Raw genomic sequence first — 24,512 nt, forward strand, 5'->3', positions numbered from 1 at the left:
TCTATTCGTTCCTGATTAGAGATGACATTTGCGTAACGAATATTCGTACATGCATTGTCACGCCATGAATGTTTCTCGTTGATCTTGCCAAAGATCCCATGAAATGAATTATATGATATACGTGCAACTATACTGAACAGCAAAAGAAACGCAATTTTGGACAAAATGAAATCTCCTAAAAGGAAGCGTTCATGTTTATGACTTTTATTTAATATAAACTTGACAAAAGGCTAGAGTTGCGTTTCATTTGTTGTTCAGTATACCTAAGGCATTGGACGGACATGCAGGAACTCCTCATTACTCCACATCCTTTGACAAATCGGTCAAAGGAATTCTCAACTATGTAACAGATAATCCATCATTTTACCTTTGATAAAGGTTGCTGATGGTGCGGATCAATGGATTAAATGATTAATGTTTTAACTTATTTACAGAAATTGACGAATGCTTAAGCAATCCGTGTCTGAACGGCACCTGCAGCGACATGTTTAACGACTACAACTGCACGTGTTTGCCAGGCTACAAGGGAAAGGACTGTGACATTGGTAAGCTTCGCACATTCACACATTTGTGTTCATAGGTACGCACACAGGCACACACATAGGCACGTAGAAGGACACACATACACACATGTGCACGCACGCAGAGACAAACACACATTAATACAGGTACGCACAAACACATACAATAAAGCAAACAAATGCACACATGTCATATGAATGTCGTATACTGGTACACTCTTCAGTATGTGGCTTTTTCTATGGAGTTAAAAGTTATGGAAGCGATGATGTTACGTAGTTAACAGTCAGATGATAACTAATTTTTGTGCATTGTATACATACCTTTCATAGATTTATATGAAGTGCATTTTGTATTTCACACGGGTCTAGAAGCACCAAAGATATCGGCCTTGAATCTTTTCCATGTTCATCTCAGTTTGATGTGAATAAATACAATGCCCGTGTGGTATAATAAGATGCGAGCAAATTGACATGCAACTCCCTGTCCTGAATCCACACCTTTACTTTAATTCATTACGTTACCATAGTGTTATCCTGCACATGCTCACTAAGTCCGGGAGCACATGAACAATAGCTGCGTTGAGATTTGAAGTAAAAGATGGTTTGATTTTAAGATTCCTATTCATGCGCCCACAGTGTTGTTCAGGATAACGTTTTGACAAACAAATACAGTAATAAAATATTATTTCACATTGGGGGAAATGTCTATTGTTTGTGGCAGACATCGACGAATGCAGCAGTAACCCGTGTGCAAACGGCACCTGTGTGAACCAATACAACGCCTACTCATGTGACTGTGATGCTGGTTTCACAGGATCTCTTTGTGCCGTGGGTAAGAAAGTAGAAAACCTTATTACGAATAGATCAATGCTGAAAGTATATGTCGTCTGAAACATATGAGGTGAAACCCTTGACAGAAACGTCGAGATTACCTTTTACGTTTGAAAGGCGAGATCACTACAATAAGGGAAACAAGGTTTGTTCGTGATTAAAAGAAGGTCATTCATTCATTCATTCATTACAGAAATTCTCCGCTTATATGAATGGTAGTTTATATTACCAGCTATTGCCACTCAAGTAGGACCATTTCCAAGAGCAAAATAACAACATAGGTATTTGCATACTGTGTCGATATTAAACGGAATAAACAGTCATTGGCAACAGTTTCCTACACTCTTCAAAACTCATAGTATGGAAAATACAAAAGAGGGGCGTGTACATGTATATCCTCTTTTGGGATATTGTGATAAATAAATACGTATATTGGAAAAATGTAACATATCATTACCTACTCAATGCCATTACCCACTTACAGGAAATGTATCATGAGGCTCACTGTTGTAAATACTATGATGGTTCTTCCAGACATCGACGACTGTGCAGGGAGCCCATGTCAGAATGGTGGCACCTGTACTGACGGTGTTAACTCCTACACCTGCACGTGTGTTGATGGGTACAATGGGACTGACTGCCTCAATGGTAGGTAATTAACGTGAGACGTATTCTTGCCACGACGACGTGTAGACTTGAAATTCCTTCCTGTTCCATACTGGCAAATATTCCTTAGCTCTGCATAATTATTAATTCATCATTATATATGTCCTATATGCTTCAAACATACGACTACTGTTTGTTTTAAATGCAGATGTAAATGAATGTGCAAGTTCACCGTGTGTTCATGGGACATGTGTTGACGGTGTAAATATGTACAACTGCACTTGTGACGCTGGTTATGAGGGAATTCTTTGCAATTCAGGTGAGAGTTATTGGGTGCGCGATCTCAATTATGTAACTAAATACACATTACATGATGTAGAGGCTAGAGATTAATGTTCTCTGTATAGACGATTTTTGTGGGTGTGGTAAAGTTCCACGTTGCTGTTAAAACTTTAACGGACAAGGAAGATAGCTGAGATCTTTTCATTTTACAAAGTGAATCAGTGCTTGAAGCACTCGATTGAATGCCATCATGTGCTGGTCTTAAGTCATCATGTGCTGCTGCGTCTTTTTAGAGTATACGACTGGGCATAAAAGGTCTACAGCCATAGTTCACGGTGACCTATATGAAAACAACACAGACAAGGTGGTTCGATTATTATGTATTTGGTTCGGGTATCAATGGCGAGTTTGTAAGCTAACGTTTGAAGTATTGTCGACACTTTTAGCCCAGTACGTTTTGACAATGCCTGCTATTGTTTGGTCGAATACAGGTTTTATATCTGTGTCTTGCAGTTAAGTAACATTTCATGTAATACATTCCAGATATTGATGACTGTGCACCCAACCCTTGCGTCAACGACGGCAACTGCACAGACGCTGTAAATGGGTACACGTGCACATGTCCTGAAGGCATCAACGGCACTAACTGTGAAATAGGTATACGCCCTTTTACGTTCATATGATGCACTAAAGCTAGATTCACATGGGTAATGTTTCTCAAGAAACAGGACGTCAAGCCGTGTAATATTTTCAGGGGAACATATTCTTAGGGTCCAAGTGTCTACACTTTTCAATATCAAATGTCAACGCCAAAGAATAACCATTATAGATTAGTTGTTGTAACGAGCGGTAATGACGCAACAATGGTTTACCCACAATAAAACAGGCACGACATATCGTGGCTGACATGATCTCACACACAAAACGTATTTCACTTTTAGGAGGCGACCCCTGCTTAGCGACACCATGTCAGAACAACGGGACGTGCACTCAGACAGCTCAGGGTTTTAACTGTTCCTGTCCTCCTGGCATTGAGGGAGCCAATTGTGAGACAGGTACAAGATCCCTTCTCGTTGATCCCTCACCATTAATATCCAGATAAAAATGACACTAAAAGACTGTGTATTAATATTTTGAAAAAGTTCTTAAATCTTGCAAGTGAAAAGGGATAAAATCTTTGGAAACCTGACGCATTGTTATGTTTAAAACATATTTGAATTGTTATGTTTAAAACATATTGTTATGTTTGAATTATATTTGATAATATAATTTTAATCATTAAATGTAGTTACGACATGCAATATTTTCGGTGATATAATGTCATGCACAGTCCCGTGACTCTTATTACCTTAGCGTACTTACAATATGTCATCTGCGTTATTTCAGATATCGATGAATGTGCCTCAGGTCCATGCAAAAATGACGGCACCTGCAGTGATCGTGTCAACTCATTTGAATGCCTCTGTCCTTCCAACTTCGGTGGCTTGCTGTGCGAAATGATACTTGAATGTGGATGTCCATGCTATCTCAGTGGTAATTTGTCAAATACCGAGTTAGCGGCGAAAGTTGCGTTGATAAAATCCATTTTACTCGTGGACAAGTCTAAGCTATCCAGCACCATACGAAAAAAGATAAGCGTGCCGGATGAAAGGCCCTCTTCAACTGGGATCGGCTTTAGCGGAATAACGTGTCTAATTGCAGCATTTGGATTTTTCATTCTTATGGATGGTTTAAGAATCGTTCAGTTTCTTACTCTTAAAAAGGTTACGTCTCAAGATCCCGAAAACTCAAAAGTTAAAAAATCCAATTAAGAAACGAACAAAGAACATGTGTGAACGATGATGTGATTAAATGAGTGGAAAGAGGCGTCTGTTCAACGGAGGCACCTCGGCTGGGCGAATCGGTGTTTTTTCCAGGACTGGCCTGGTACCCTTGAACAAGGACCAAAGGCAAAATGGTATCTTACCTTTCTCCTTAGGTTGACAAGAAAATAATCTAAGTGATCTGAAGATGACACTCAAAGAAGTAATAGGAAAACCGATTTATGAAGAATGACGACTCATTTTGAAGGAATGATTTTCATTATTCTTCTAACATGTGAGCATTGTGTATGTCCTGAGACAGGGGTTGTGTATAAATGAATCAGTTGAAACGTATTTTTTTCCGTTGTGGAAGCGAAAGGCCAGTCCAGGTTTGCATAGAATATGTCCGACGTTTGATCAGTTGAAAGAAACGTCATGTTAACTGAGAGTCATACTGAGATTTATTCCTCGGTTAAATTATGTAAAACTAGGTAGATTGTTAAATGAAAGCACCGTAGATATGAATTCAGTATTGATTGTTTTGCAAAACATATGTATACCTAAAGTTCAGCTGAAAAGTATTGACATGCACCTTCAGATGACTGCACCACTGCTGATGAATAGCCAGGGATAGCCTGACCGGCAAAAGGAAGTGTACTACAATGTTTGACGGTAGTCAAAGCATCACAAAAAAAGAGACAGTAATTGAGATGTATTTAATACAACGTAGCGCCCAGTAACGTTTGTCAAATGTTTGTAGTTTAAAACAAAATCCAGTTTTGAAGAGTACCTTTCTTTGGCCAAACAGGTTGCTTTGATATGTATATGTCAAATGTAGGGAATATAGGAAATATATGTGACATTCCATTGAAATGGTGGCCAGTACTGCACTAATCCAATATGACATGATTTCCAAAAGTGTTTTTACAAGGGATATTATACCGGTGTAAATGAAAATTTCAATGTGTCAAATCCTTAAGTACCTGCATGTAAATTACACTGCTCAAAATATACTACGTATTTAGCAAATCAATGTATAAATATCAGATTCATTTATCAAATTCTTTGCCCTTCTTGTTGTATATATCCTCCCACGACAAAAGTGAGTCAGAACTTGCCATGCAAATATTTCAATAATTTTTTATAATTTATTTTCATGTAATTTTATGTACATGTGAAAATCATTGCAGAATTGTTTCAATAGCAGACACTTGTGATTTGGGAGCAGACATTCTGAAAATATACACAAAACCTATTAGATGTGCTGAATGAAGCATGGTGATTGTAGTGCTTCTATTCCTGAACAATTCTTGTGATAAGCGTCCACGTTTGCAGTGTTTAGGTTTGCGGGTAATTAGGATTATCCTCATTATGTCATTATCCGGTCAGGTTAGAATTCCCAAATCATACTGGTTTGGTTCAGACGTTCTTCTCATCAGCTGCATACTGAAACAGGATGTTATTGCAAAACCAGTGAAAAAAAATAGATCGGGTAGAATGGGTGTGTGGACTACGAGCTCTTTTTTTCTTCTGGTCTTTTAATCATATAGGGATATAAGGAAACAATAGTACCTTGTAAAATTTAATACATCTCCAACCAGGTCTGTGTTCAAACCCCCTATGTGTTGATAGTAAACTGTTAATAAATGTATTAAATCATCGGCATATTGCTAACCATCCAACCATATGGAGTATTGGATTGTGCACTGCATTGTAGTCTCCGCTGGTCTAAACTAGAATTGCATAGTAGAACTGTATGAACTTCTGAGTGATTTGGGAATTTTAAACAGGACACTGAATTCACGAAATGTTTTTCTTCTATGTTATATATCATCACCGATGTGTTACTTGTTGGTGTGTTGTGGACCTATTGTATATACATTTACCTCATCACAGAGAGGTGTTACTAACTATGCCATGTACATATGTTGAATCACTGAATATGCCTTGCCGGAAAAAGGCAATCACCAGTTACCTCACGCATATATCGTAATGGACACTGCAGCGCATTGCTTCAGAGGTTATTCATGTATACTACAAACAAAACGTATAGGAACACCCAAAAGTTTACTTAATCGGCACTTATAGCGACATGCTGGAACACAGTCAAGCAACTGGTTCAATATTCATATAGTTTGGACGATATCAAACATTGTCAAAAATAGCGAATAACAAGGGTCTTGAAACACACCAAAACCATGTTGGATTCAAACGCCCAAACACAAAAGCCGAGTGCATGTGGAAGACGGACTTCCCAAATGTTAGGGTGTTCCTGTACTTTTTGCTTGTAGTATATAATGTGTTTATATGGCGGCACTATAGAAAATTTTTACTATTGCATAGAATCGGTTGCTCGAGTTTGCAAATGCTGATTAACAGCAAATTCGTGAAATATGTCGACACTGAAGAAGACCATTGCAGAACACGGCACGAATATACGTTGCCAAAACGTACATATCTGAAATACCATATATACACATATGTGACAGCGACTTTTTCAGCTTCGGTCCTGCCCCATGAGATTATATATTGACTTTGTTCCAGTCGTGCCTCTGTTTACACGGCAGAATGGGGATCTGAAAGGCTTGTTTGGTCTTTGTCTACTTATATATTGTCTGTTCGCTATGGTAATTTAGAGCAAAATATATATTTTTTCATTGAAGCAATAAATGTATATGTCTTGGCAGCTGCACTTCTATTTTCGTCCTCTGGACGTGAAGGAATTCATGCTACTCTGCGGGAGCATATGCGTGACAGCTACTTTCTGCTTTTTTTATGCTGTTATAGAATATACTATAACATTTATTGTTATTGTTCTATATATAACTTATGAACTAAAGATTACATAGTCAAAGCTATAGTAGCACCTTTTGATAATTAATTTAGACTGAACAATGAACCAAGCCAAAGCAATAAAACAAATGAATTTGCCCAACCTGAAATCCATGCTAGCAACACTTATTAAAACGTTTCTGATGCAAGTGGCCAGATCTAAACATGTACAGAGGTATATGTTGTCTCGACCACTTGCCAAATAGTTTACCCGATATCGGACAATCAAACCATGTTGCCTAAACATCTTCTGTCGTCAGCACTGGACAGCGGCTGTGATCTTTGAGCAATGGTCTCGGTAAAAGACACAAGGTGCGAAGTCAAGGTCGGCATCGAAAGGCGTCGCCACAACGCAACAGAAATTACTGTTCAGTTGAAATTGTGCAGCGAAGAGCATTTACTGTCTGGCAATAAAAATACAGATTACGTTCAGAAATTGGCATTCGTCTTGACGGAGTTTCAAGGTCAAATCACTACGTCACGTTATGACTGCGATACGGAACATCGCCATCGAAAGAATGCATACTGGAGGTTACTAATCTTCTGTTGATGTCATAGCGTGCAGGTCGTTGCAACCAAACAGGTATAACGAATGACCGCCCCTGTACAGGCAGACCTCGAGTTACCACTGCAGCCCAAGATCGGTACATCCGGCTACTATAGTTGCGTGATCCTACTGCCACGGGTGAGAGCACAACAGCCAGGGTGCCTGAACTTCAGAGAATATTCGGTCAAACTCTACGGAACGTCTCCTTTATCTACAAGTATCCATTTGGCTGTATAGACATTACCTTCTAATTGGTGTTTGAAATACAACATTTTCACAAAAGATTTCTCCTTTATTTTGTGTATGTTTTGTATGATTTTTGTTTGGTTGGTTTGTTGGTTTGGGATTTTTTTTGGTTTTGGGGGTTTTTTTTGGTTGTTGTTTTTGTTGTTTTGTTTTGTTCTGTTTTGTTTTGTAAAGTATATGTATATATACATGATATAGTCACAGTTATGCAATCGCCTCTGGCTTTGGCAGAAGGAATAACGATGATAGTCCACTTTCATTCCATGTAAGCTCCAACCTCTTGAGATGCAAATATGTCCAGAACATGAAGATTTATTTCATACAGCATTCTACAATGCTTGCTGAAAATATTTTTCATCGGGGTTACTACGGCTACGGTCTAAGGTTTATTGTAGACACGTAAAGAACAAAATCAAATTTGACGCATCAATGACGAAAGGTTTGTTCTCAGCTCTTTCATATTTTTGGCATTTACCAATAATCACGCACTCCTATTGTCTCAGGTAAACCATGGGGAAGGACTGAGCGAGTCTAGTTTTACGCCGCTTTTTGCAATATTACAGCAGTATCACGATGATGGATACCCAAAATGGACTTCACACACTGACCCATCGAACCCGTGTCTTCGGCATGACGAGTGAACTAGGCTATCCCACCGCCCATGGTAAACTATGTACTTTCTATGTGACGGGTGAATAGCGTAAAACGTCTTCTCGCTGATAACATATCTTATTGATTTTATTTTCTTTTTTATCTTTAAATTCTAAATTAATATAAACTTGTATATATACACTATACACTAAATGTTGATGTAATTGTTGTATGTAAGTCAGGTCGGCAGGGTACTGCAATTATTGTACAATCGTGCATCCTACACACTTTCTTGCAAGGTCGTCCATGCATGTAGGAAAGCCACTGGAAGTCCCCCATTGTCCCTCGTGTTATGATCTTCCTACAGTTGTTGGCGATCTACTGTTTTCATATTGTACTGTCGTCAGTTGTTTTAGATTTAATTACTAGTTTAAACTTGAATCTATGATAAAGTAGTTATTTTACTGTTCTTCGTTGACAGATGTTTACACATTACTTTTAATTATTATACATCTGTAACTTGATTTAGTCACCATATGGCTGTATTATTGTCAATGTGACTTAAAGTATTAACTCACCCACTCTGGTAGGGTCAGCGTGACGTTTCATTTGTTCGGCAGATCTACAATTGCTCGCACAATGATTATAATTTATACATGATCAATTAAACGACTAACTAACACAACAGCATCTATTATCCAACCGTTACTTTGCATTTTTTATCTCGAACATGTAGACGTGATGTCAAAAGAACGTTTAAATAAGAGTGGAAACCAAAGATTGATCCGCTCGGAGCCTGTGTAAATTGTGTGACGGGAGTACCGCGTTGTTAATGCGGTGAAGCACCTCAACAATTCAGCAGTAAGACCACGTCATCACGTTATGTGCATACACCTCGCACGTGCTGTTATCTCGGTAGGGACAATACACCACAGCTTATTTATCACCACTCTACCAAACGTTCAAGACTTTTCGTGGGAAAGTCTGGTAGAATTAGACAATGTGTCACTTCACTGACATGTTGTTACCCAAACTGACTTAGTCAATAACTAATCATTCGAGAAAATACTTAATATATATTTTCAGAATCAAGAGATGGTGGGACAATGTGCTCAATAATACGCATTTCTACCCAAAGACTTTTCTATTTCCCACACGGACATAACGATTCCACAAAGATTTGCATGCAAGCAAATAAAATTGTGTGGTCATAATCGAATTAACACAAGCGAGTCGATATTGTGCTTGGGCGTTTTGGTGCCCTGTAAAAATACACATCACACACATTGATTTGATTTCCAACTGAAAACAAAACGTCATCATATCAGTAAAGATATAATTTACAACGAGCGCATTCGTCTTTGGGTTTGATAAGTAAATGCATTGAATATGCTTGAAGCACGTTAATGCCCATCGATTGTATCAAATGTTTGGTGATATGTGGCTGTCATTTGTCAACGTACAATAAACATAAGATGAAAGAGGAACCCCGCTGTTTCTCAACAGGATATGGTTCCAGTACAGTTCAAAAACAAACATAACGATCTGTTTCGATTGACAGCTGAGAGGATTGTGAGTATAGAATACATGTATAACATTAAAGGCAAGATACTGTCGCACATACGTATGTTTGCATTTCTTTGTTTGAACCTCATTTGGCAAATGTAAACCGTCAGGGCCAGGTAATCACCAGATAATCACCAGTTTCCATTATCAGCCTAAAGCAGATTTCGTTGGCGCGAACAGTTTATAGCGGAGGAAATGTTATGGATTGGTCACTGAAAGAAAATCAGAGATGACACCAAGCGTTCGCTAAAAACAGTAAACATGTCTGTTTATACCCTTCGAAGAATTTTCATGGTGCTTCAGTGACTTTAAAGACTAACAGTATTCATCTACCAAAATCTGAAACGATCGCGCCTTGGATGAAGAAGTGAAGGGGTTTTTTTATGCAGGATACCATTGTTAAAATTTTCAAATGCCTCAAAAAGTACTAGACTTTGTACTTTACTAAGAAAGTGTAATCCCAAATATGACATTTGATAGATTATGGTACATTGTTGTGGTACTTTTGCTGTATCATTCACATTTATGGTGTCATAGAAAGGAGTCGATTGTATTCTGGTAACTATGGGAAACTTTTATCTCTTCGAAGTAAGAATTGATAGGTAACTGGAGTTCTTTTCTAAGTTTATCACAACTTCAGAAAAAAAAGTACACAAATACAACGTGATTGAACAAAGGCGTAGAAATATTATACTCATCATATAATATTTACATTATGATACTAATGTTTTTTGAACGAATTACTCACAACCCACACAGACGAATGACGGGTGCAGTCATCACATTGTTTTGAGATGAATTCTAGTTTTTGGTCATTATGGATGCAAGTGCTACCTTGACGTTTTCACATTATTTTCAGGGAAAAGAGAACATGGTTACGGGTAAGTCTGGTCGGCTGCAACTGTACCCTTTAAAACAACAGGACGTCGTGAATATATGCATGTATGTGCAGTCCAAGTATTATCGGCAATAGGCTTTGACGACATTTATTCTTCATTTTCTTGACTTAATCAATTGTTTGTGGGCGACTGTTGATGTGTTTGGGAGCCGGCAGAATTCAATTTGCCGTAGTTAGACTGTCCAAAGTTTTGCTACCAACAAACCAAAATTGTTTATGACAGACCCTGTTCTTTTTCATAACATGAACTGATATCTATGACCATGTATGTATGTTTGTGACTGTGAGGCGTGCGTGTGTGTATTCCCTCTCTTAATTTGGAAAAGTGACCTATATTTCTTGAAAAAAGAAGAAGTTTCAGAAATTATCATAACTCACGGCACTCGTATGATAGTTTTCTGTGGAAACACTTTTGTTCGGTTCAACCGGTCATTTTAATGTTTTTATGTAAGGGTCCGTTCATAATTTGTTACCAGGGCGTGATAGTGATTTTATGGAGATATGGAGAAGCACGTACAATGTGAATATCCCTACCCACTCACCAACTTTATGTACCCCCTCCCCTTCAGCTACTCACACTAGTTGTACACACTTCCTCAGGACAGAATAGATGCCCCCCCCCCCCCCCCCCCTCTTAATTCTTCATCATCAACCACACGCACGCACAAGCATGCACGCACGCACTCACACTTTCATGGTTAGTTTATTGTGCCAACTACATGCTTGTGGGGGATAATCACTACATCAGCTGATCAAAGTTGTTACTGGATTTGAACCATCTGCTCTCGGTTCAATCAATCTCATCGAACATTCGTTACGCAAGATCAGGCTGTACTGTTCATATTCGTAACACATAATAAGTGTTTATAAGGAAACCTCTAATAGTATATACCATGTTTTGTTGTCCTGATGTTAAGTCGAAAGAAATCGTGGTGCCCTAAACACTAAGATATATATATGCTACATTGTTACCATATTCAGAAAGTTTCAGACGAAACACACGTTCATTTCATTCATGAAGGACGTGTCATCTCAGACAAAATGTACAGGAAAGTAGATACTTTGGTACTTACTTTAACTGTTTACGCTCGATTTTAAACGACATGAATTAGATTCTTAGATCGACTAGCATGACATTCCTGGTTTTCCCTTTCAGACTGAGGATGAATGATTTAAGTAGCAATCTTTTGTGCTACATTCGACTAAATGAGGTGATTGCTAAGACATATGAATTCTTGCCACACAGATATCGCTCATCGTTCCGCTGATGCCACGTGGTTGCCTTTGGGGTATGTCAGGACAATTAGCACTCAGAACAAGATGATTTCCTCAACCATTCTGACTTGATGGCAGAATGACACAGCTGTAATTTGCGGGATCTATTCACGTTCTCGCTGTCAGGGTGAAGGGCACATTTTAACGCAAGAGTTTCCTATGAACACATACCAGATGCTGTCTGTTTGGCTGTACGTACCACCGCTTGATTGTCTTAAATGCCCGAATGCTAGATCTTCACAAAAAGTCAAATCATCCCTGTCGTATTAACGTCAGCATGTGCCGACTGAATTTATAAAAATAGTGTATTTGTTGATATTATTGACACACAGCATATTACACATGTACTAAGATGTTATGTGGACACGTCCACGAAACAGCAGCCTTTCATAAGAAATAATCGAGTTATCTTGTAATATGATTTTCTTTTAATAAAGAGATTTACTTATCACTTAATCGCGTTTTTTACCTCCCAGCGTATATTTCTCATTTCAATTTACTGTTGTGTTCCTTCAGTGCTCCACGTGATATTCCCAGAAACTGCTGTGGATAGATGACTCTACTGCGTCCGGCTGAACACAATACCTCAATAAGCAGAACAGGGACATATTGCAAGTGTTACGAGAGTGTATTTTTTGTAAATTGTATTATTGATTAAGTGATAATTATTATTGTGTCACAACGTTTAGAGTTTTGAGTGGGTACCTCCCTTTGAGAATGATTTTGACTGAAGTAAACACGAAAATTTTAAGTTAATGACGATGGTCGAACTGAGCTCGAATGTTCAAGAATCGGTGACTGTGTATATAAAGGCTGGTTGCTGTGTTACTCTTGACCTACATGACTGCTGCATGACCGGTCACCGCTTTACATTCAGTATTACCGTTTCTCACTGAAAAACAAGACTTTGGTGAGTTGATATTATATTTGTGACCCATTGCTTAAGATGTAACTCAGTTGCATTGTACATGGAACCTATATTGTGAATCGTTGTACCTTGCTCTTGTTTGCTCAATACATGTTACAGAAAAGTTTAGACTTGTCAGTGTTATATTTTGCTGGTTCTTAGGGGGTTTCTTATATCTTTTGTCGCAGCAAATTATTAACCGTAACAAAATAACTATGTATGTGTGTATGTGCGTGCGTGCGTGCGTGTGCGTGCGTGCATGCGCATGTATGACACTCACCTTTAACTTCTTTTAAGATAGTTTCTCACCCATACACTACGAGAATCACAATTAGATCCCCAATGTTAGCAGCGTTTTCATGTGTATTTGGAAGGACAGATGGTAGATATTGTATCGTTATTCTCCACTGCTAACATCGGTACAGAAACAGCTTTCAATTGCGTATTGGACAAAGTCATTACTGCTGTCGACTACAACAACATTGCCTTGCTTGTTATGCTGAACTTTTCGTCTGCTTTTGATACAATTGACCATGACAGGTTGATGAATCGACTACATACTGAGTTTGGTATCTCTGGAACTGTTCTAACCTGGTGCCTATCCTACCTGTCTAACAGGTCTCAGTATGTGCAAATTGGTGATCTCCAATCATCTCCCTCAGTGCTAAAATGCGGGGTACCCCAGGGTTCTGTGTTGGGGCCAGTCCTCTTCACGATGTATACCAAATCCTTGTGTCACCTTATTGCACAGCACCAGATCATTAGCCATTTCTATGCTGATGATTCACAACTGGTAGACAAAATGGATTTGTCTGAGGATAATCAAGCCTCCACCATACACAACATGGAGTTGTGCCTCAGTGACGTCAAGTCATGGATGACATCAAATATGCTGAAAATGAATGACAGTAAAACAGAGGCTATACTGTTCGGTCCACCCGCCAGGCTGAAAAAGTGTCGCTTTGATCATCTTCAGATTGGGGACATTTCCATCCCTTTCTCCACTGCTGTGAGAAATCTGGGAGTGAACTTGGACAACAGTACTAGTCTCTCCATGGAAAGTCACATAAATCAGCTGTGCAAAACTATTTATTATCATCTCCGTAATATATACAGCTTCGCCACCAACTCACCCAAGACACCGCTTCTCTGCTTGTTCGCTCCCTCATACTATCACGGTTGGACTATTGCAACAGTCTGCTCACACGTGCCTCCAAAACCCAGATAAACCGCCTGCAATCTCTCCAAAATAAAGCTGCCCGTCTTGTTACCCGCTCTAAGCCCTCCTGTAACATACATTTTATTCTGGATTCCTTGCACTGGTTACGGATCCATGAAAGAATCGATTTCAAGATACTTACTTTCGCTTACCAGTGTGTTAACTCCATGGCGCCCTCTTACCTATGTGATCTTCTCACACCATACACTCCTGCTCGTATCCTCAGATCCAGTAACAAACACCTGCTGGATCCTCCACCATTCAACCTCAAGACATTTGGTGCTTGCCCTTTTGCTTCTGTTGCAACTGCACTATGGAACTCACTTCCACTCAAACTACGTGCAGCTCCATCTCTTCAAGCTTTCAAGCGTAACCTCAAAACACACCTTTTCAGCCGATACAAACCATAACTTTCTCGAAGCTTGTATTTACGACCCATTTTCTCATGTGTCTTTTGATATGTTAATTTTAACTGTTTGTGTGCGCTTTGAGCATGCCCCTAAGGGGCATGGAGCATTGCGCAGTATAAGTACCCCCATTATTATTATTATTATCTGTATGTACCTAAAATCCTCACGTTTAGTGTGAAGGCATTTCCACTCCGCTGCTCTGCCTTAACTTCGTCAGACATTCCCGTCTTGTCCAGTATCTTGCTGACACCAGGTTTTAGGTTTCATCCAATATCATCATTTTGCGCGTGTCAATCCTATAAGGTTGTAGCTGACGCGTCAGTGGTGACTCGGTTCATTGTATAGTTTTGTACTATGTTTGCACCAAATAACTGAACGTGGTTTATAGTGCCTTACATTGTACAAGGTCCTTTCGTTACAGAAATACGTATGGACCGATTAATGATGATTATCTTGTATTTAGAAATTGTTAATGTGCGCAGCGTATTGCTTTGGACAATCTATTTCAACTATGTTTTTGCGTGGAACTGGACTGTACCGAGTCACGTGTCTGTTTACATTTATCCGCTAACAGTAAGTAGGAGTCAGTCTTGTAAGTGAATGCGTGAGTGAGTTAATATTCAATGTCACATTGGCAATATTTCAGCCATACTGTGACGAAAAGATATTTGACTTTGAAATGAAGTATAAGTACATTATATGTTATAAAAACCTGTCAACAGAGGACAGTAAAACAACTAGAATATAACAAGTAGAATTAAAACTAGCATGGAAACTTAAAACGCAGAGCACTATTTGGACAATACAATATACAAAACCGGATATATATCGCCAACAAAAGGTAGATCAACCTTACAAGGGACAATAGGGACTTACAGTACCTTTGCCAACTGCATGGGCCTCAGATGGATTTATACCATCCCTTCAGCTGCATGCGATTGTAAGAAATGTTAGCCAAGATTTAACAACAAGATCACTACGTATAAATCCCCGTACGTATAAAACTGAGTTTGTATGTTTCGAGACTTACATACGTACCCTCTCAGGACAATAACTTTACACTACCTTTACCCCCTTTGAGGGTACAGCCACTAACAATCATAAAATATTTATATATTTACAAATCAGTTAACAAAGCTAATGCTTTCAAAAATGCAATTAGTGAGAACTGACATTTTTAAAAGATCCTTCATGGTTCATGGTATTTCGTGTTTGTAGATCTTTCCCATGGAAGCATCCGTAAAATACCATCTTTCCTGCAGACAGAAATCCACATCTCTTCTAATACTTTCTGGTTGCGAACATAGTGAAGTATTTCAAATCTGGAAGAGGAAATGATGAGTTATACCATTTACGGACTCTGTTGTGATTGCCTCTGAGAATCATTACTAGGTTTCTGTCTTACCGCATCGTTTCAAATTTGAGGGCGACAGGAATTATAGCTGAATTGGCACCACAAGTGAAGACTTACCGGGACACTGAGATTTAGATTAATGCAACGTAATGTTAGATCATATAGAGGGTGGAGCCATGGACATACACAGTCAGTCAATCATTCTCTTATGATCCCCTCTCTGATGTTCGGAGAAATATTGAAGAAGACAAGTCATGATACTACCCTCCTCTCTCGTCAATAATATCACATCCAGCACATTAACATGTTGTTCTCTGTTACTTGTCGATTCTCAAAATGAACCAATAAGTTCACCCGAAATTTGTAAATAAATAGTTCAGCTTTGAAAACAGACAGCAAAGAAACGTGATGCAATTTACAACGGTGTTCTACAATTCACAGTGTTTACAAATCAATGCGGTTGCTATTGGTAGGTTCATAGGTTCATATTCTCATTAACTCACACAAATAGTGATTATCTCTCGTGATGAAAATACACACTCAAGATTATTTTGACGTTCACTATCGATGTTTTCGACAGGCCTCTAAGACATCCTAGAATTCATTGTAACAGTGAGTTCACTAGTCCCAGTCTGCGTATACAAAGTGTTGAGCTTTTTCTTCTCCCCTGTGGTAAAGTGACTTAACGCCCATCATCAAATATTTACGTGTTATCAAGCGGATTCATTAACCTCTGTTTAATACGCACTATATGCCATTTCGCTACAAGGAGAGCGTCTGTTGATTTAGATTGTGCCCTCAACATTTTTTTTCACCATGGGCCATCTATTTGAATTTAAGCTATGTGAGAGAGAGAAGGATATTGCCAGGTTTTATGTGCTTTAGTTCTTATTATGTCTTTGGACCCATGGAGGTCCGGGGTCTTCAGCAACCCATGCGTGCCACAACAGGCGACAATGCTTGTCGTAAGAGGCGACTAACGGGATCGGGTGGTCAAGCTCGCTGATTTGGTTGACACGTGCCATCTGTTCCCAGTTGCGCAGGTTGATGTTGACCACGCGAGTATCTGGTACAGACTCGGATATTTACAGACTGTCGCCACATAGCTGGACTCACTCTTATGTCTCGGGACATCCAGTTCTGTTTGTTTCACAGTTTCTGAACGCTGTGTTTCTTGATATGGTAACTTTTTAAAGCCGTAAGAGGCGACTAACGGGATCGGGTATGGTAGGTGATTAAGCCCATCGCTTTCTCGAGAAAGGCGAGAAAGCGATATTACGAGACAAGAAAGGGAAAGGCTCGATGACTTGGTTAGCATATGTCACCGGATCCCAGTTGCGTAGATCGATGGTCGTGCCGTTGGTCACTGGACTGTCTGATCAAGATTATTTACAGACAGCCGCCATATAGCTGGAAAATGGCTGAGCATGTCGTAAAACTAAACTCACTCAAATGCATACCTACCTAATAAATGAATATATACACGGTTGCCTCTTACAGTACCCAACATACCCCAATGTGTACATAATTGCCCGTGTAATTTTTGCAGATATTCAATTACCTTTCTTCGGCAACTGCACCCTGCCTGACATGAGACGATGTGTCAGATACTTTCTTGCCGATTGCCTACTATGAACAATTGACACAAGCAACCTAATTAATGCTGTCATGTATAAAATACTCGTAAATGTCACGAATGTCTGATCATCGCGATATATCGTGTGTGTGCGTGTGTGCGTGTGTGCGTGCGACTCTTAACTCATCTCACATTACATTGATCTCCAGGGAATCACTCCATTAGTTTCAACGTGTCAAATAAGGAAGATAGCATGTGTCAAATCTGGAAGTTCCATAATTTCTTTTGCCAAATTCTAACTGTTACTTATCAGGGACGTCTGTAAATATTATACTGCCAGCTTTTTGGACTGGCCTACGTAAAGAAGTGGCACAGCTGAATCTGAAACAAAAACAGCTGAGAAAATGCTGGGTATTTACTCAATTAAATAAGTTTTAGGAATATACAAAATCATCTTAAACTGAATGACAACGTCCAGATAAAGGGTGCATAGCTACGATCAAAACCCGTCACATGTTCATTGGGAACTGCAACTGAAATTGGTTTGTGCGTATAGTTCCACTGAAAATTTGCATGTTATTTTATAGGACCCACATTTGTTTTGAATCGTATTTTGTATGGACTTACTATTTCTGTTTGGAGTTGCTAGGACTTCAGTTTGCACTTGCTATGACTCTTTCTGTTTGAAGTGTTTACAGAGTCCGTGGTTTGGTTGTTTTTTCCATGGTTTGATTAATGAACCTATTCTTAGTTTTTCCACCAAGCAACACCGATCGATGCTGCATCAGGTCCTTTGTGATTTTACATCAGCGCAGTACTGTTCTCTCTCCACTGATATCATTAGCCTTATGTGAGAGTGTGGTACTTCAGTATAAGACCTGAAAAGTATATAATTAGTGGAGTAATACTAATGTATCACAACTTATAGAATCCATATTTTAAGTACTTCATACGGATACTTCACGTTGATGGAGTGGATCTGAGATGATGCATTTTTAAAGCACTTGTTATATGCAGCTTTCTTTGAAGCTGTTTCAGTCTTTAATGTTTTCGAGAATAATTGGCGCCCCAACTTTGCAACTATGCACTTTTGGAGGACAAGAATTTGGTGTACATCAGGAATGATAGAGACCAGTCGCCTCGGCCTCTGATGACTTCCTTAGAAATCGGCATTTTGAAGCATTTTGCAATGTTTTAGTTAGATCTGAACAAAGACTGAAATATAATGACAGCTGTTCGTCCACTAAGACCTGCAGTACAATTCTTCTAATTTGCCGTGCCAACGGACCATGAGAAACAGCATACATTTGTATGTGTAAGTCGAGAGAGAGAGAGAGAGAGAAAGTGAGTGACTGTATGTGAGTGTGCTGTTATTCACATGTTTAGTTTGTATATTCCTGCTGTGACTTGTTATATGATGTGCTGCTTCTTTTTAATCAAAAAAGATCCCCAAGAGTCTACATTCCTTAAACTTTGTGTCGTTGATCTGTGACCTGTTAGGGTCGATATTACCGACAATTACAATTCATTACGTTTTCTTTGAGCTTTCTTTGATATTGGGATGTTAACCTCTGATGATTTAATGATGCGTTAAGAAACAAAATGCAATATACATCATCCTCAAATAGGCGCATTGTCTAAACACCTGCTGACGAGTATTTTCGACAGTAGCATTATTCTCAGGAAATCGATAGCAAGATAATGTCTGCTGGTAATTTAATTACCACTGACCAAAACCGTTGTGTCAGTTGTTAACATATCTCCTGAAACCAGCGTCTATTACAAGGCTAAATTCTTGTGATGTTTCAGGGACCCTATTTTCTCACTAAACAAATAGAAAATGACGGAAGATTGCGTTTATGAATATCGCTATTTAGTGATTGTACATCACTAAATCACTATTTTGTTATTTATATCATTGTGAGCATTTCCGTTCGAGTTATTCCGATAACGTGAGTGAGTTAAGATGTAAAGTCACATCGGCAGTATTTCAGTCTTATCGTGACTAAAACAAGTCCTAAGTTCTTATTCAGTATCACATATACATTCCCGTCAACGAAGGCCAGTACAATTACAAGATTGACACAAAACAACAACTAGATAGAATATATCTCTAAAGTAGAAAGCTATTTTTGGACAATACATTGTAAAAATGGCTATTATTGATCGCCAGCCACAGATCACCATTCTAAATACCATGGATACTTTCAGTACTTTTTGCTACCTGAATGGATATTAGTATGTATTAGGTCGCCTATAGTACTGTTAGGGACGCTGAACGCTTTATTATAAGTTGATACGTCACACTGCATGTGTTTCTTGAAACGGCCAACGCCAATATGTCTTTTATGGCCAAAAGTCTTTTTCCATGGGGCAAACAGGACCAGCAAACAGCTTGTGACCTAAAATCATTCAGCACATCAAAGATGCCTGATTCATACTAAAAGTTAAAATATATCACGAAAAGTTATCTTCCCCAAAACACTTCTGAGTCTTATTAGCATGTAATAGTAGAACGTGATGCCAGATGATGCCTGGTAAATGCACGGACTGTTACAAAGAAAAGGTTTTTTGTCTAGTTGAGACCCTATGAATGCATGCCCTCCTTGAACGGGATACAACCGCAAAGAGAGGCGACTGCTTACTTCATATCATTTTGTTCAATGTACGATATTTTCTGTTTTCTTGAAACCCTATGCACTGAAAGTTCAGCTGCACTAGAGCGCGCATTTAAAGGATTTCTACTTCACTACCGTAACACAAAACGACAGTACACTAGATGTATGCCGTCTGGTGCCATATGTGTGAGGCATTGAAAATGCTTTAAAAGAGTGCATGTATATGCGCACCAGGATAATACTGCACTGAAAGTAGTTAATCACCAATTCACCCACACTGGTGAAAACTAGTTTCTGGTGTTCACATACATTCATCCTGAAAAGTCTCCCGAGTACGAAAAATCTGAAGACAATGGTATCGAACGTCTTCAAAACAATCTTTTGCATATTGAAATTTATGGGGATTCTAGTAAATTTGTTTTATGCGGTGACCTAAACTGGGTGAGATCCTGACTTGATTACTGACGATAGCCCCGAATACCTTCCAGCTGAGGACACATATAACACGGACAATTGTGACCAACTCAGAAGATGATGTTACAAATAAATATGGCAGATGTTTGCTCGAATGGTGTAAATTGTTTGGTATAGACATTGCAAATGGTCGTTAAAACCCAACTGCCTCTCGTTTGTATACATACATTTCAGAAATGGGTGTAAGTGTTGTGGACTATTGTATTTTGCCTTGTAAGGCGTTCAGTTACTGGCAAGCTTAAGATTTCCAAATACAAGAGCGTATGGAGTCTGACCATATGCCAGTTGTCGCCGTCTTATGTAGTCTATTTTCGGATCTTGGTTCTGATGCATCTTCATATACAGGTATCATGCAAAAATGTTTATCATATTGAAGTCTATGTATTCATCAGTTAAAGCTTGAATACAAGGTGGAGAGGGCATCACACAACAGGTTGAAACTGAATATGATGTTCGTCAAGGCTGTGTTTTAAGCCCAGTGCTGTTCATATTTTATATAAATGAACTTGTAATTGATAAGCTATTGAAGATAAAATCATGCAATTGTTTGCAGATGAAGTTGCAATATGTTCGTTAATAGTTGCAGGTTTACAAAGACAACTAGATGTATTAGATGTACTGCAACCTGCAAAATATTTGATAAGAAAATTGTTTCAGTGTTGCTGTAAGCAAGTGAAATTTGGGGCAGTAAATTTCGCCATGTAATAATATGTGCAAACTACATAGTTTAAACGATATGTAAGGGTGAGGAAGTTTGCATCCATCAAGGCTAGACTGATCGAATACGTTTTATTAACTACTGGATAAAACTATTGCAGATGAACGTAAACCGCAAATCCATATCAATGTCATATAATACTTAATAACTATCTTGTTTAGAGCAAGTATTTCATTTGTGTGGATAACAAAAACTGTTGGGACTTGTTGACTTTGGGGAACTATAAGAGGTTGATCCTGAGAATGTTCTGAAAGGCACATACTGGATTAGTTGAGATATGGAAGGCAAGGTCTTTGAGGCACTTAGAACGGTGCGCAGAAATTTGAAGCTAACTCGATATTGAACAGGAGGTTAGTGCAACGATGTTATCACAGGGGGGTTACGATCATGTTTCGAGCTTAAAGATTCTAGCAGGTGTATTCTCCATTTCCTTGATTTTTTTTACCAGGGCATGGGCACTCTCTTTGGTGATCAATTTCGGATAGTACCAATGAAACGCATGTGAAGGACATGTATTACACAGATGATCCAGAATGGTCGGACTATATCTGTGCTCCAAGATCTTTCCTTCAGGTCGGTATGGTGGAAGTGCCAACCACCTGCATGTGTCGCATAGCTACTGATCATAACGTCTTGTAAATGCCGTGCTGATCATAGTTTGGCTGACACTAATGTGAAACATCGGCTCTGACGGGGTATACGTGCATTTAGCTGCATTTAGTGCATTTAGTTGTTGCACATTTGTTGTACTTTCTGAGAAAGTGGGTTTTTACATTGTGTTCATGACTGTATACCTCTATCATTTCATCATAAAACCGCGTTCCTCCCAACTTGCTTATCCTGTCAGTGTATACCGTGATATATACAGGTGTTATTATTTGTTGGATGATTGTTTCACCCTGTGGAAACTTTGAGGAAATACAAATGTACAAGCTCAAGTACAACTGGCAATTGAGTTGACGTTGCAAGAGACAAACACGTCCGTACAATAACACACCTACTTATTGATCTTACAAGGTGTGCTTCTTCTGGTACACTGCTATCTGCTTACTTGAAAACTGACAGTGGGAGGCGGATGAACACACAAGGTTTTGTGTAGAGCTCAGCTGTGATGAAGCTGCCGCTACAAGACATTTTACATAAACTTAAGGTATGTGCCAAAAGCGGATATTATATTTATTGTAAGGAGATGTACGAAATATATATGTGCAAGCATATGTGAATGTATTGTTTGACAGTTTTAACGTTCTCTAAATACAGGATTGTGTTACAAGTCTGTACCATCATTGGAGGTTGTAACTTGATAACGTAAAAGTATAACATATTTAGGATTCAATATCTTAGACACATGTTTTTGTTTGGATCAAACTTTCCGAGTACATTAAAGTTACTAGTACGTTCAGCCATGAGTCCCATTCGGGATTAGAACCCGCACTCTCAGTGTCAGGCACCTGATTGCTAGCACATAATGTCTGACATCATACCCACTCAGCCATCCAGAAAAACGGACGCAGGGCAACTTTTGTCTAGATCGTGTACTTTGTGTAAGCATATGAGAACTAGAAATTGGCACGGCTCCCACGGCGATATCTATGAACACACAATGTCATTTACAAAGTGGTCAGTGTATATTTGTTAAAAAACTGGTGTGCAAGGGCTTTGTTTAATACATGTCATAGTTATTACAGATGCAACCATTTAAAATTCTAATACTGAAATATTAAAATGTTTTACGTTGTAAGGTAGAAGTTTCCTACAACGTTGTTGCCAAGCACTCACATGACTCCGGGTGCAGAATAGGTCTTCAGCAATCCATGCGTGCCATAAAAGGCGACTATGCTTGTCGTAAGATGAGACGAACGGGATCGGATGGTCGGGCTCTTTGTTGGCATATGTCATTGGTTCCCAACATCGATGCTCGTGCTATTGACCGCTTGACTGTCTGGTCTAGATTCGATTATTTACTGTCACCACATAGAATATTACTGAGTGCGGCGTAAAACTAAGCTCACTCACTCACTTACTCATCCAGATGACAAACTTTGATTTGTAGATGGTGTATCACTTTCTGCTGCTGGTTTCCCTATTCAGAGGTGAGTTTTTGTTTAGATATTTCTTTTTCACAGTTATCGATATTTAACAGCATGGTTATGATTCAAATGGTCTTATAATACACATAGTATTTTCTGTTCCACTGTAAAAGTGAGTGAGTTAACAGTTTAAGTCATATCAGTGGTATTTTAGCCATATCGTGACTTCGAAAGACGGAAATTTGTAAAAGTGCAAATGAAACCTAGCGAAGGACAGTAATATAACTAATGTAACTAAAACAACTAGTAAAATCACAGTTTATGTTTATAGCTGGCACATAACTATAAAACACTATTCATTTCTATCTTTAACGGTGTACTATAAAAGCAGAATATAAATTGCCATTGTCACACCATCCCTTCAGCTGCCAGCAAGGTAGCAATCAAGGTAGCATCTAGCCATACATTAAAAGAACACATATTCTCTGGGATTAGAAGGGTAGTAAGTATATTTTTATCTCGAATGTTTTGGGGCTTAAGTACCCTCTCAGAAGAGTAATAATTTTTCGATACCTTAACACCCTCAGAGGATCCAGTTACTAACAGTCCACGTTACTAATCTAAACTACCAGTCATTAATATGCAACACATATGAATAAAAAATTATCATTGACAATTAATCTGATTTAATAAAGGAACATGTATATTATTAAACGGGTCCTTCATCGTTAAGATAGCTATCTCATGTCACTGAGAAATCAATACACATGCTTCACCGTCTCTCTTTCATCACAAGGGATGCAAAAAGGAGGAAGCTTGCCTTTCAATAAAGATTCATAAGCGATCGTTGGTTTAATTGCATGTATTTTTTATACCTTCTTGTGTGTCCCGGGTGATCGGGCCACTGGCGGATCATCCATTCTAGTCAAACAAAACGTTATTCAAAGCCCTGTTTCACTTAATACTAATATGCAGGCTGTTGCAGTGAGAATTACGTTACATGTAGCGTTTACGCTATGCTCTCTTTATATTTCTCCGTCTTCGACGTTTGCCAGAACTGATCTTCAAGCTCTATATGATCAGCTCCCGAAGCCCTGTATTATAATGGGAGATTTAAATGGGCACAACCCACTCTGGGGTAGTGTAACTACAAACACTAAAGGGAAATTCTTGGAGGACTTTTGTTCTGACAATGATTTATGTATTTAT

General features: G+C 38.8%; 1 protein-coding gene and 1 pseudogene across 2 annotated transcripts in view; both read left to right on the forward strand.

The window, feature by feature from the left end:
• LOC137274603 (fibropellin-1-like) overlaps positions 1–6,728 on the forward strand; it is a 68,592-nt gene extending 61,864 nt beyond the window's left edge. For both annotated transcript variants that reach the window (XM_067807883.1, XM_067807882.1), the window contains exons 14-20: positions 435–545; positions 1,243–1,353; positions 1,887–2,000; positions 2,167–2,277; positions 2,784–2,897; positions 3,182–3,295; positions 3,627–6,728. In XM_067807883.1, coding sequence (XP_067663984.1) covers positions 435–545; positions 1,243–1,353; positions 1,887–2,000; positions 2,167–2,277; positions 2,784–2,897; positions 3,182–3,295; positions 3,627–4,051 — 1,100 coding nt within the window. In that variant the 3' untranslated portion in view covers positions 4,052–6,728. The remainder of the gene's footprint in view (positions 1–434; positions 546–1,242; positions 1,354–1,886; positions 2,001–2,166; positions 2,278–2,783; positions 2,898–3,181; positions 3,296–3,626) is intronic.
• A 6,978-nt stretch (positions 6,729–13,706) lies between these two features.
• The window catches only part of LOC137272113 (uncharacterized), a 37,388-nt pseudogene continuing 26,582 nt past the window's right edge, over positions 13,707–24,512 (forward strand).

The sequence above is a fragment of the Haliotis asinina genome, chromosome 2, assembly GCF_037392515.1.
Source record: "Haliotis asinina isolate JCU_RB_2024 chromosome 2, JCU_Hal_asi_v2, whole genome shotgun sequence".
Taxonomy (NCBI): Eukaryota; Metazoa; Mollusca; class Gastropoda; order Lepetellida; family Haliotidae; genus Haliotis; species Haliotis asinina.